Source organism: Ipomoea triloba, chromosome 14, assembly GCF_003576645.1.
Source record: "Ipomoea triloba cultivar NCNSP0323 chromosome 14, ASM357664v1".
NCBI lineage: Eukaryota > Viridiplantae > Streptophyta > Magnoliopsida > Solanales > Convolvulaceae > Ipomoea > Ipomoea triloba.
The window spans coordinates 4,856,716-4,871,121 of record NC_044929.1 but is presented as its reverse complement, the minus strand read 5'-3'; the positions used below and the strand labels follow the sequence as shown (position 1 = coordinate 4,871,121).

General features: G+C 35.7%; 2 protein-coding genes across 2 annotated transcripts; both read left to right on the top strand.

The window, feature by feature from the left end:
• Positions 1–6,227: 6,227 nt before the first annotated feature.
• LOC116004230 (pentatricopeptide repeat-containing protein At3g63370, chloroplastic) lies at positions 6,228–9,465 on the top strand. Its single transcript, XM_031244193.1, has one exon. It carries the CDS (start codon positions 6,314–6,316, stop codon positions 9,170–9,172), a length of 2,859 nt encoding a protein of 952 aa, XP_031100053.1. The 5' UTR covers positions 6,228–6,313; the 3' UTR covers positions 9,173–9,465.
• A 625-nt stretch (positions 9,466–10,090) lies between these two features.
• Positions 10,091–13,495, top strand: LOC116003483 (inorganic phosphate transporter 2-1, chloroplastic). Its single transcript, XM_031243371.1, has 3 exons — positions 10,091–10,959; positions 11,669–11,860; positions 12,321–13,495. Exons 1-3 carry the CDS (start codon positions 10,249–10,251, stop codon positions 13,134–13,136), a joined length of 1,719 nt encoding a protein of 572 aa, XP_031099231.1. The 5' UTR covers positions 10,091–10,248; the 3' UTR covers positions 13,137–13,495.
• The last annotated feature ends 911 nt before the right edge of the window (positions 13,496–14,406 follow it).

Below are 14,406 nucleotides of genomic sequence, written 5' to 3'. Positions count from 1 at the left end.
GGACTAGTTCAAATAATAGACCACATGACCTAAAGTTAAGTTTGACTTCCACCAACATTTTGAAATTAATACTTCTCGGATTAAAGTAAAAAAAAAATTACACCAGACTTACTCAATTGGGTTTTGGACACATTAGATATCGAAGTAGTATTGAACATAATTACACACAAAACAACAGTGTATTCATGCAAAAGTTTCTAATATTTTTTTAATACATAGGACCAGTGTGCTGCAAAACCAAAAAAAAAAAAGAAAAAAAGCCGTAGGTTGGTCGACGACGTCGTATAGTACAACCACCGAAAAAAGAAGCCGTAGCCTACCCGGAGCCGGTCTGATTTTCATTGGGATTAGGCTTGGACTCAACGCTCTTAGTCCGATGGAGGGCCGGTCCGGGTGTCGCCGGTGTTCGGTGAAGCCTACAGCGGAAAGAACCGGCATGGGTGGTCGGAGAGCAAAGGCAACTGTTCTTGCTCATACTTCCCTGCCTGTTTAGCCCGCCCGTCGCTGCCACCGGTGACGCCATTTCCGGCTCCGTCGTCGCCTGATTCACCTCCACCTTCATCTCCTTGAACGCCTCCATTATTAACTGATGAGATGAGATGAGATTGGGGTTTTGCAACTTTTGGTAGGAAGAAGGTGGATGGGCAATTGATGTATGCTTTAAATAACCGATAGGATAAACAGACAAGATGTGATTAGACTACTTTCATTAATTAAAGCAAATATTTAATATTAGCCTTTTTATCGGTTTCATTTTCTAGACTTATCTTTGGTGTCACCATAACACCAACTGATCAAAAAGGTTGAAGCTACATCCTTTGAGCATTAAGCTTGTTTGGTTGGATGTAGATGGGGCGAATTGCAATTCAGTGAATTTTGGAGGGAATTACAATTTATGAGGAGTAGAGGAGGGCCATTTTGTTGGTGTAAAGACAATTTTGCCCCTCTTCCCATACCCTTTGTCTTTTTTTTTTTTTAATTTGAAAGAATTATTATTATTATTATTATTATTATTTTGAAAGAATTATTATTATTATTATTATTATTGTTTGAATGAAATATTATTATTATACTTAATTATTATTATTATTATTATTATTATTACTACTACTACTATTACTACAACGTCTATTACAACATAAGGGCATTTTAATCATTTTTTCACTTCTTACATTTCAATTCCCTGTACTCCTATTTCTGCATACCAAACACTGTAATTTCAATTCCTACTTTATTCATTGAATTGCAATTCTACCGAATTACAATTCTTTTCCCCCCTAATTCCCTCATCCCAACCAAACGCCCTGTAAACGTATTCGTGTAGATTTCCTTAATAAGTTTAAAATTTTAATATATATATATATATATATATATATATATATATATATATATATATATATATATATAGTAATTCAGTTCCCGTATGGTTGGGTGCCTCCCGTGCGATTGTACAGTTAAATATGAGCCATTGATTTTGCTTAAATCAACTTCCAGAATTACCAAAATTTTTATTAAAAAAAATGTTGTGGCAATTTAGTAATTTTTGTATTTAGATCAAAATTTAAGGTGCGTTTTTTCCTTCTTTAAGGTGTGTATTTTTGTGTTTAATTTGCGTGATTTTGTACTTAAAGTGCGTAAATTGGGTGCATAAGGTGAGTAGTTCTTGAAATTTAAGGTGCGTGGTTTTCGTGCTTAAGGCGCGTAATTGTTTTGCTTAAGGTGTGTGATTTTTTGCTTTAGATAAGTAGTTGTTGAAAGTTAAGGTGCATGTTTTTCTTCTTGTGTGGTTTAATCCTTAAGGTGCGTGGTTTCCCTTCTTAAGGTGCGTGGTTTGTGGGGTGCGTCAGTTGTTGAAACTTAAGGTGCGTTGGCCTAAGACTTTAAATGCGTGGTGTACCTTCTTGAGGTACGTTGTTTTCCTTCTTAAGGTGCGTCAGTCCGAAGCTTTAGGACACACTTTTTTTTTTTTTTTTTTTGCAGTTCCAAAACACGTACAACCAACATTTTTGATAAGATTTTCTCTACAAAGTCATATTTATATTAATCCAACTTAAGTGCGTAGATTAGAAGCTTAAGGTGCAATCAGTTTAGAATTTTTTTTAAATAGCATTGATTGCCGAATTTGCCGCACAACCGCACGATAATCTTTAACCGCACCCGAATGGAATAATGTTCAATGTCTATTTTTAAATAATTATTTAATTTCAAAGTATATCAATGCAATATTATATAGTGGATGTTCATGCATATATAATTGAATGTTAAATTTGTTTATTTGAATCAGTAATTCAAAGTATATGAATGCAATATAATATAGTAGAGATTGATTATAATTGTCACTAAAATAAATATTTACAATTCTATAATAATGCTAGTCTAAATAAATACTACTTTTGATTTGAATTTCTCTAAATCTTCTTAATTCTCTTTTGATGGGTAGCATTGTCAATGTCTTCATCTTCCGTACTTATCATCTTCTTTTTATTGGTAGTGTGTCATGTGCAATTGGTTACTGATGGTAGAATAGAGGGCAGCGTCATGCAATGAAATTATGGTGTAGGAAGTTGTGAATTTGTCTTGTTGTGTATATGACTGGGACCTTAGTTGTACTATGAACTTTTGATCATGCAAGCATTTGTTGATATTTGATAGTGGTAGTTTTTTTTCCCTATATGTTTCATGTGTTGTAAGATGTGTGTCGTATATTCTCATGGGAAGGTATTGATCGAATAAAATATAATATTAATACTTATTATATTTATAGAAGGTTTATGAATAATACATCTTGTTCTAATTTCATATCTTGTTTACTTGATAGTAACAACAATCGCTCTGCATGTAGCCATATAAATTGCTAACTTATTAATGTAAAATGGGTGAAAATTAATGAAAATAGGGGTTTTCATGCAGATGTGTAAATCACGGGTGAAATAATATACTCCATCAACTTCCCACCTACCTTTATCACTTCAACCACTCATGCATGATATCCGACATCAATAGACGCTATCTAGCCTTTTATTATTTATTATCTTTATTTGCAATTTTTTAACATTATTTATTTAATTTCACTTTATCTTTTCTCTTTTTGAAGCATGATTGACGGAGATGGAATAATTACAATTTACAAGGCAATGTTCTGGTTTTGAGAGGGACCCCAAATCCCCAATTAAGGACATTCTCGTTCGTGTCAAATTAAAGTGTCGATTTAATTTTAGGTAACAAATCTTTTTGTCACAGATTCGTCATGATACAAATCCCCATGCATGGACCCCTCCTCACAATTATAGCTTTGCGAATGAATGGTACAATGATTAACTTTTAAAATAATAATGAATACAAATAATGCGAATTAACTTCAATTGTTTCCAAATGAATATTGAACACATAAAACTTCAAAATTTTAATGACCATAGTTGCAAATGGATATGGAGAAATAAAAAATTAGTATACATATATACTATTCTCATTAAATGAGATTTATGCATGTCTATCATAGTTTCAATGAAGTTTCATTTTTTGCAGTCTAATTCTATTGTTGAAAATTTTCAAATATTATTTTATGTTATTTGATATTATTATTTTTTAATATTATTAAATTTTAATTTTAACTTTTCAATATATGATTTTTTTTTTAATTTCGCATTATTAGGCCTATAAAGTATTTGTACCAACCACCAACCCTGCGTCTGATGGATATTATTACTTCGTCAGACACACTTTTTTAAATTGGATTCCAAATCATGGCCGCCAAATAAGGGAAACACACCCCTTTAGAAGCCGTGTTTTTTTTTTTGAATACTACTAACGAGTCAGTATTGCCTCCACTGAGACTCGAACCCACCACCTCCCGTATAAAGAGAAGGGTTTAATGATGTGACATTTTAATGATTAGTTATATCAATTTTATTATATTTCTAATATTTTGGGTCCAGAACACAATTTATCTGTCCTAATTACTCTTTTTGTCATATTTTACGGTCCTATTTACAATTAACTGGTGAAATCAATTATTTTTTATTTATTTATTTTTTTTATCATTTTTTACTTATTTTTAAATTTAATTTTTTATGTTTGATAGTATTTTTATTGTAGTTTCTAAATATATAAATTTTGTATATTAATACTAACTTTAATATTATAAAAAATTAAATTAAAAATAACTTTAGTCAAATCTATGAACCAATCACTATAATATATATATATATATATATATATATATATATATATATATATATATATATATTCATATCTTTTAATATTTTTTTAATAAAAAATTAGAAATGCCTAGCATAAAGCACCTAGTGCGATGATATGCTTTTTGCTGACACGACTTCCATCTAGCCGCTATTCCTTCTTTTACTTGATTTTAAATTCCGATCCTATTTAGAATCCACTTTAAATTCCCTTCCTCATCAGAAAAAGAACCGTCCAATTCATCATTCATTTCAAATGGATTGTTTTTGTCCTATTTTTGTCTATGCATACCTATTTTGTCCTATTACTGTCATTCTCCTAATATTTGTAACCAAGAACTGCAGCTTCCCTTTAGCTTTAATGTGCATCCCAACCAACAGTAATTTTCCCTAATATTTGTAACCAAGAATTGCAGCTTCCCTTCAGCTTTAATGTGCATCCCAACCAAAGATCCACCATTTACATACGGTAACACTAACTCAACAATTCCTCTCGTTGAGTATATAGAAAGATTACAGGGATAATTATATTTCCGTGACGTCTGATCAGGGCTTCAGGTGACGGCCCAAAGCCTTTGCTTGTAGTGGTCCATTCATATATTAATATATTTATATCTATATATATTTTTTTATTTTTTAATAAACAGTGTTATAATTTTAATAGAAAATAAAAAATTTAGAATAGATGGAAGCCTAGTATCCTACATCCCGTTGTAACTTGTAAGCTGTTATTCTATTCTTTTATGTCTTTATTTACCTTTGCAATTCTTCACACAGTAACACAAAACACTTATACGGCTATAAATCTATAATTCTCTAATGAGAAAAGAGAAAAAGAAAACAAGAAAACAAGTAAAACAGTTAATAGAATCATAAAGAGCTATGGAAATTTATATTGTAAATTGTTGGCTCAAATTTATCTAAATTTCAAGAAGATCTCGTGAGCAGCAAAGATTTTATGAAAACAACAAAGTTCTTAGAAGATTTAAAAGTCATGAAATATTTTAGAATATTTAAAGCAAATGGTGTGAAATAACTTTTATTCTTTTTCAATTCATTTCTTCCAAAACTTTCATTCTTTTTCATGACTAGAGGAGTATAGGTGCAAATGAATAGGAAGAAATATGGAATTTGATTTGTTATTAATGTGATTTATATAAGGGTGTGCTTTCCAAGCACACCAGGAAAATGACTTCTGGAAAATGTTTTCTAAAAATTGAGTCATTTTTCAAAAAATATTTTCATTTCCAGTGTTTGGTTGCATTTCTACAAATTAAAAGTGTCTTGGTTGTTTGGTTCATTTACTAGAAAATGAGCATAATTATTTATAATTTTATATATTTAAAATATACAATGGTGGTGGTGGTGATGGGGGTAGTGAGTGGTGGGGGGGGGGGGGGCGGCGGGAGTGATTGGTTGTTCCGCTGTTGCAAATAGAAACTGACTTCCCCTACACAAAAAATAAAAAATAAAAATAGAAAAAGTCATTTTCCGAAAAATCACCTCTATTTTCCATTGACCACACTCATATTTTCCGTTGATTTCCATTTTCCACCTCTAGCCAAACATTGAAAACCCTTCAGGTTTCCAAATGCACCCTTAATTTGGCACATCAAAATTCTCTGGCGTCTTGTTCAAGATAATATTTAGTCACTATAGAATATAGATGGATTGAGAGAGAGAAAAAATTCATAGTGCTTGTAATAAATATCATAAATTAATTAAGGAAAATTTGTAATATATGCATCTCCATAATATGTCAATTATCCATGTCACCCCTGAATTATTAGTGGTGTAAATGTTGCCCCTCAATTTTCAAAATGATACATATATACACCGTTTTGAAAACTGATGAGCAACATTTACACCATTAATAATTCAAAGATGACATTAATAATTGTCATAATGGAGGGACATAAATTACCATTTACCCATTAATTAAATATTGCCATATTATTCGCATCCATGCAAAAGCTAAGAGCAGCTTTACTACCTTTTCAATATTCTTCGCATATAATATGCATCCATGTGCTCTAACATATCAGGCATTATCAATCTAAGAGCAGCTTTAAATCTTTAATCCATGCAAAAGCTGTGCTAATCCGTGACTGTGAGAGATGGCTACGCTAATCCATAGCTTACCTTTGTTCTCCCCGTTAGCCTCAATATCAAACCCAACATCGCCAAAATCCCAGAATTTTCAACCTCTCAGGGTGCCCAAACCCACCATAGCTCCTTCCCTTAAAGCAGCTTGCGGGAAAGGAAACTTGAGAGAAGCGTTTGTGTTGCTCGGTGATATACTTTCCCAGGGAAACCCATCTCAAACATGCTTAGACGAAGCTTACGCATTGCTGATTGAAGCTTGTGCTGCACACAGGGCGTTGTCATGTGGCCAACAGATTCATGCCCGTGTTGTGAAGTTAAACTGGGTGAACGATGTAGTATTCTTGAACACTAAGCTCGTGTTTATGTATGGGAAGTGTGGGTCGTCACTGGACGCAGGGAAGGTGTTTGATGGAATGCCTGAGAAAACTATTTTCACCTGGAATGCTATGATTGGAGCTAATGTGAATGACGAGGAGCCTTTGAGAGCAATCGAGTTGTACGGGGAAATGAGGGGTTTAGGAGTTCCCCTTGATGCGCATAGTTTTCCATCAGTATTAAAGGCTTGCAGTGAAGTCGGGGATTTAACTCGTGGGAGTGAGATTCATGGTTTGGCTATAAAATTGGGCTTTCTGTCTAATATTTTCATTGCAAACTCTCTTGTGGATATGTATGCCAAGTGCAATGATCTCAATTCAGCAAGGCTTTTTTTCGACAGAATGAATGAAAGAGAAGATGTTGTTTCCTGGAATTCTATCATTTCAGCTTATTCCACAAATGGGATGATGGAGGAAGCTTTGAGTCTTTTCATAGAAATGCTCAATACCGGTTTGAAACCCACTACATATACTCTTGTGGCTGCTTTTCAGGCCTGTCAGGAGCCATTCTTTGGAAATTTTGGTACTGAGGTTCATGCTCTTGTTATAAAATATGGTCATTGTCTTGACGCATATGTTGCAAATGCTCTGCTAGTTATGTATACAAGGAACAATAAAATGTATGAAGCTGAAAAACTTTTTACTGCTGTTAACCAGAAAGACAACATTTGTTGGAATTCCATGATATCTGGTTATGCTCAAAATGGCCTTTTCAGTGAAGGTATTAATTTGTTTCGCAAGATGAGGAGTGCAGGGAGGAAACCTGACTGTGTTTCACTTATGAGTGTTCTCTCTGCATCTGGAAGATTGGGAAATTTGTTACATGGAAAGGAAATTCATGCATATACATTGAAGCATGGTTTAGATGGTGAGTTGCAAATTGGAAACACCCTTGTAGATATGTATGCAAAGTGTGGCAAGATGGATTACATGGACCGTGTCTTCCATAGAATACTCAATAAAGATTGTATCTCTTGGACAACTGTCATTGCTGCATACTCTCAGAACAACTATCACCAAAAGGCCTTGCAACTGTTCCTGCAGGTTCAGTTGGAAGGAATTAATGTTGATGCATTGATGATTGGAAGCACCCTCCTTGCTTGTGGAGAGCTAAGGTGCAATCTATCAGCAAAACAAGTTCATGGTCACGCGATTAGAAGAGGGTTATATGATAGTATCACGCAGAAAACTCTTATCAGTGTTTATGGGGATTGTGGGAACTTGGATTATGCAAGGTCCATTTTTGCGTCGATTGATGTTAAAGATGTTGTATCCTTGACGAGCATGATGTATAGCTTTGTACACAATGGTCTTGCAAATGAGGCTTTCGACGTTGCACTTTATATGAAAGAAGTTGGGACTGAACCAGACTACGTCGCAGTCCTGAGTATGCTCTCTGCTGCTGCTAATCTATCTGCTTTAAGGAAAGGAAGGGAGATTCATGGATACTCAATTAGGAAAGGCTACAATTTACAGGGCTCTATAGCAAGCTCTCTTTTGGACATGTATGCCTGCTGCGGAACACTTGAGAACTCATTCAAGATCTTTTCTAGTGTAAACGATAGAGATCTTGTTCTATGGACGAGCATGATCAACGCGTTTGGAATGCATGGATGTGGTGAAGAAGCTGTCAATTTATTCCTCAGGATGGAGGAGGAAAATATCATTCCTGATCATATCACCTTCTTGGTTCTTCTCCATGCATGCAGCCATTCAGCACTAGTAGATGATGGCAAAAGATTTTTTGAGATAATGAAGGGCAAGTATAATTTGGAGCCTTGGCCAGAACACTACGCCTGTTTGGTTGATTTGCTTGGCCGCGCAAATCACTTGGAGGAAGCTTTTCGAGTTCTGAGAACAATGAAATCAGAACCCACAGCAGCGATTTGGTGCGCTTTTCTCGGTGCATGTCATGTACATTCTAACAAAGAATTAGGAGAAATTGCTGCAAAGAAACTTCTTGAATTGGAGCCAGAGAATCCTGGGAATTATGTGCTTGTATCCAATGTATATGCTGCTAGTGATAGGTGGGAGGATGCAGAAGAAGTGAGGCTAATAATGAAAGGTCAAGGGATGAAGAAAGAGCCTGCATGTAGTTGGACTGAGACAGGTAAAAAGGTTCACACATTTGTAGCCCATGACAAGTCTCATCCAAGGTGTGATGAGATTTACCAAAAACTAGCTTATATCACCAAGAAACTGGAGATGGAGGGAGGCTATGTGGCTCAAACCAAATATGTCCTGCAAAATGTAAAGGAAGATGAAAAGGTTAAGCTGCTTAATGGACACAGTGAGAGGCTGGCCATGTCATATGTTCTACTTGTTACAAATGACAGAACCCCAATTCGCATCATGAAAAACCTTCGCGTCTGCAGCGATTGCCATACCTTCATCAAGCTAGCTTCGAAACTCGTGGAACGAGAAATTATCGTGAGAGATGCCAAAAGATTTCACCACTTCAGGAATGGGGTCTGTTCCTGTGGAGATTTTTGGTGAAGATCAATTTTAGCAGTCAAAGGTCTCTCAATTTTTGGAGAGATTGGCATTTCTTATTCTTTATAACAGTTCCATGGTGATACATACATAATCTCAACAGTCTTGAGTGGTACAAATTTGAAGCTAGCCCATCCAGTTCTTGTGCAAGCATGAACATCAAGTTTGTAAGAAGCTACATTTGTTTATTTATATGCATATATACAAGTAACTATCTAAAAATCCAACTCCTATGTATATGATAGTATATAAGAGGTTTTAGTCTTTATCATTATTGCTTTGGTATATGAATTCAATCATGCATTGCGATTCTTGGCAAATTATTATGTGAATACTGGTCCACCTTGCAAAGTAGATATGGGTTCAAAATACACAATTTGTATAGTTGAATGTTCACAATTTATATATTGAAAGTTCACAACTGAATATTTACAATTTACATACTGAATGTTATTCACAATTTGAATTGTGAATATTTAGTATGTAAATTGTGATGGGTTCATCTTACAAGATGGATCCGGTTCAAAATACACAATTTACATATTGAATGTTTACCTTTTATATATCGAATGTTCACAGCTGAATATTCACAATTTACATACGAAATGTTCACAATTTGAATTGTAAACATTCGGTATGTAAATTGTAATGGGTTCACTTAACACTAATTGTGAACATTCAGTATGTAAATTGTGATTCGGGTACCTAGTATAACTATTGCTATTCTTAGCCAACAACACAAAATCGAGAAAATGAATGGATAAGGGAAGAAGGAAGAAGACAGATCTATCAGATTATTATTTGGGTTTAGAGATTTTGGATTTATTTTGTTGTGGATAAAAAGAATCTGATTTATTTAATTTTCCCCTTATATATATCTGCAATTTCAAGAATTGAGAGACTGACTGGCCTTTGCAAAAACACAACCACCACCCATTCATAATGAAATCAACTTTATTTTTTATGAAACAAAACAGATAATAAACAAATATGAACAGCCCATTCTTCTCCCTTCTTTCCATGGCCAATGAGAATCTAACTGAATAATTCCCTTTATATTCTCTCTTCCTTTTTAACTCATGACTTCCTCTTCCTCTTACTTCTTAGTTCACAACTCATCACATCTTTACTTCCACAAGCAAAAGGTTTGTGTTTTCTCCAATGAAACTCAGTTTCAGAAGAAAGAATTCCATGAGATAAAGCCCCAATTTTCATATACTTCTTCACTCTTGAGACCCAAAGGCTCTGGTTTTATACACCCTCATGCTTCCCTTTCATCTTTTGCTGAGGGGGGAGAGGGCGAGAAATTTGAGCCCAAAGGGCTTCAGAATCAAAAAGGGGAAAATTGTGAAGTCGAAGATGATGAATTGCCCGGAATGGCCCGGGCTTTTCACATATCTTCAAGAACAGCTTCTGCTATTTCGATATGCATTGCAGTGGCGGCGCTGTGTTTGCCATTGGTGATGAAATCTTTGGGTCAGGGGGTGGGGTTGAAGTGTAAGGCTTTGTCTTATGTTACGCTGTTGTTTGGGTTCTACATGGCGTGTAACATTGGAGCTAATGATGTGGCTAATGCCATGGGGACTTCGGTGGGTTCTGGGGCCTTGACGCTCCGGCAGGCCGTGTTGTTGGCCGGAGTCTTGGAATTCTCCGGGGCATTGTTGATGGGAACGCATGTCACAAGTACAATGCAGAAGGGGATTCTTGTTGCCAGTGTTTTCCAGGGAAAGGATACTTTGCTCTTTGCTGGGCTTCTCTCTTCTTTGGCTGCTGCAGGGACATGGCTACAGGTAGGTGCAAGTTTCTCATCTCTCTATTCGAAAATATTTTCCAGCGAACCAAAAGTGGCTTTTCAGGATATCCACAATGTTCTATTTGCAAAACAAATTGTTTGTGATAAGTAGTAGAAATCCTAATCTGAGAGAAGAAGAAAAAAAAAAAATCCTAATCTAACAATTCATAAAACTTGGAATAACTTTACACTTCCACCATGTATAAACTATTAACATTTCAACCTGTTTTTAGCTGCTTATTTGAGTCACAAGAGAAACTTACAATCACTACCCAAAGGTATGTATTAGGTAAACTCTGTTTTGAGACCCTAGTTGGCAAAAAATCATCTACAAAGAGAAGGCTAATAGGTCATGCACTATAAATCCCACCTTGAGACACTAGTCAGTAAACCAAATTAAGCTGTCCATAATTGACCATCTCAAATCAAGAGTTTAATTTGTAACTTTGTGGTTACAAACCTAACAGGCTGACTAACTTGGTTGGGTTAACCTGAACTGCCCCATTTGCCTCCTATACTAATAGCACATCATGGCCAAGGTGAAACTCATTGATTACATTAACTGTCAGCTAGTCTAAACATTACCTCTTTGCATGAAAATTTAGCAGCAATACTTGTTTTCCCCAAATGAAAGTATGGGTTTTAACAATATATAGCTAGAAACACAGTCCTTGTAACCATCCATAAGACCTGTTCTTTATGTGCAGGTTGCATCATACTATGGTTGGCCAGTGTCCACCACACATTGTATAGTGGGATCCATGGTTGGGTTTGGTCTGGTGTATGGAGGAACCGGAGCTGTGTTCTGGAGCTCACTAGCAAGGGTAACGTCGTCCTGGGTAATCTCCCCTGTTATTGGAGCAATGGCATCATTTCTCGTCTATAAGTTCATCCGCAGAGTACGTTCTTCACATCACAAATTTATTATCAGGAGTTAATATCAGATTAGATCCTCCGAGTACAGTAGCACCCCAACATTTAGTTTTAAACTTCTAATTTAACAACTCGTAGTCCTTCAACACCTAAATTTAACCAGCCACCCATAATCATTCAACTTTCAAATATTAACTAGTCTTAACCCTAACTATAACTTTCAAGTTAGCTACTCATAGTCCTTCAACTTTTAAATTTGTAACCAGTCCTGGTCTCAATTTTTTCCTCACTTAAACTAACGAAAGAACCATGATTGGTTAAATTTAAAAGTATTTGAGAATTGAAGAATTACAAGTGATCAAATTAAAAATTTAGGGCTAAATATGATGGTACCAATATATTCAGAGGATTCCAGCTGGTATTAACTCTTATTATCAGTCAGGCCGGGGGTTTAAACCATCCCTAATTCTACTTTTGCATTTATAGTTTGTTTACAGTGCTCGGAATCCAGGGCAAGCAGCCGCCGCAGCGGCACCAATCGCTGTTTTTCTTGGCGTTACCGGAATCTCGTACGCTGCCCTCCCTCTTAGCGCCACACTTTCAGTGGCTCTGCTCCAGGCTTTAGCTGTGGGCGGCGTGGGGGCAATAATGGTGGACAGAATCATCAGAGGGCAACTCGGGCACCTCCTAGCCAAGTCCAAATCAACGACAGAAACTACCCAGACAAAGAATCTAGGACTCCTGTCGGACGTGGCCGGCCCGAAAGGCACGCAGCTAGAGATAGTTTACGGCGTGTTTGGGTACATGCAGGTCGTGTCCGCCTGTTTCATGTCGTTTGCCCACGGCGGGAACGACGTTTCCAACGCGATCGGCCCGCTCGCGGCGGCGCTGTCGATCGTTCAGGGCGGGATGAGTGGCGGGGGGGAGATTTTGGTCATTCCGAATGATGTTTTGGGGTGGGGAGGGTTTGGGATCGTGGCGGGGCTGATGATGTGGGGGTACAGAGTGATCGCCACCATTGGGAAGAAGATTACCGAGCTGACCCCCACCAGGGGTTTCGCCGCGGAATTTGCGGCGGCTTTTGTGGTTTTGGTGGCGTCCAAGCTTGGGTTGCCCATCTCGGCCACCCACACGCTTGTGGGGGCCGTGATGGGGGTCGGGTTTGCCAGAGGGCTTAATAGTGTTAGAGCGGAAACTGTTAAGGAGATTGTGACTTCTTGGGCAGTCACAATCCCTGCCGGGGCCTGCTTGTCTGTTATCTATACATGGGTTTTAACTAAGCTTTTGTCATACATACTCTGAGTGTACATTACAATATGATTATACTAATTCATTCATGTTGTATGTAAGGATTCGTGTACAAACACTTTTTTTAGGGGATTTATTGACTGTAGAGGCAAATCGAAGCTCCATGGCAGAGGCAAGTGGGGGCAGGCAGCCCTCAAAATTGGGATGTATTTTTTTTATTTTTTTTTCAAAATGATTATAGTGTGATACTTGTGTTTTTTTTAGGAAATGTCATTTTGGCGTAGAATTTACATTTTTCTTGCTTCAATGAAGAAGCCATTACACCCAAAAAATTTGGTGTTGGTGAACAGTGGCGTTGCACTGTTTATCATTTTGGTGGAAAAAAGTATATCATATTTTGCCTTGTTTATTTATATTAATTTCTTTTGTATCCTTATTTTGCTTTTATGTATTTACTATTTTGTTAAATACTTACACATAAAATTTGTATAAAGAAAAATAAATTACGGAGTATATCATTTGAAAAATCTCATCAAGATGATTAAAATAAGATTAATATTGAATATATATTAATTGAAAATGTAATGGATGTTATATGCTATAATATTGTGGAATAAAAATATTATTTGCATTATAATTATATTTTATATTAAAATGTTTAAAGTATTAATATAAAGTTTTAATTTATGAGAATCCAAATTATTTTAGTGAATGAATAAAATTTGGTGCAGAATTTAGTGTAAATGAGTTGAAATTTGAAAATGAAAAAAAAAATAGTCTAAGAATATTTCTTTTAGGGGGCGTATTACCTAGGGAGGGCAATGGGTCGGGGAGGGCTACGTCCATCACCCGACACACTTTACATTTTCTTCACCCACCCCCACCCCCACCCCACCAAGTGCTGGTGCCCACTATGGGTACCCACCAATTATCAACTCATTCTTTTTCAAAAAATAATATTTAAATTACTTACACATAATAAAATAATAAAATTCATTAGTTATACTAAAACATAAAATAATAGATATATTTCAATATAATAACTAAATTGTTAATTTTTTAAAATAATAAAGTTAGTAGTTCAAATATAAAAATAGTAAAAAGTTATTCAAAGTTATTGAAACTTTTATAATTAACTATATACTAGTACTACGTATTTTAATATTACATACACACACACACATGATGGGTCAGGTGGGGGTTATAGGCGGATTTTGTATGTACAACTCGAATCCAAACCGACTCGTCACAGATTTACTTTTTAAAGATCCATCTCCGAATCACCACCCACTATACCAAAAAAAAAAAAAAAAAAAAAAAAAAA

Excerpts from the sequence above, each read along its gene's own strand:
- LOC116004230 (XM_031244193.1), top strand. The coding sequence starts at position 6,314 with ATGGCTACGCTAATCCATAGCTTACCTTTGTTCTCCCCGTTAGCCTCA.
- LOC116003483 (XM_031243371.1), top strand. The coding sequence starts at position 10,249 with ATGACTTCCTCTTCCTCTTACTTCTTAGTTCACAACTCATCACATCTT. Across the intron at positions 10,960-11,668 it reads CTGCAGGGACATGGCTACAG|GTTGCATCATACTATGGTTG; the intron begins GTAGGTGCAAGT and ends CTTTATGTGCAG. Across the intron at positions 11,861-12,320 it reads TCTATAAGTTCATCCGCAGA|TTTGTTTACAGTGCTCGGAA; the intron begins GTACGTTCTTCA and ends TTGCATTTATAG.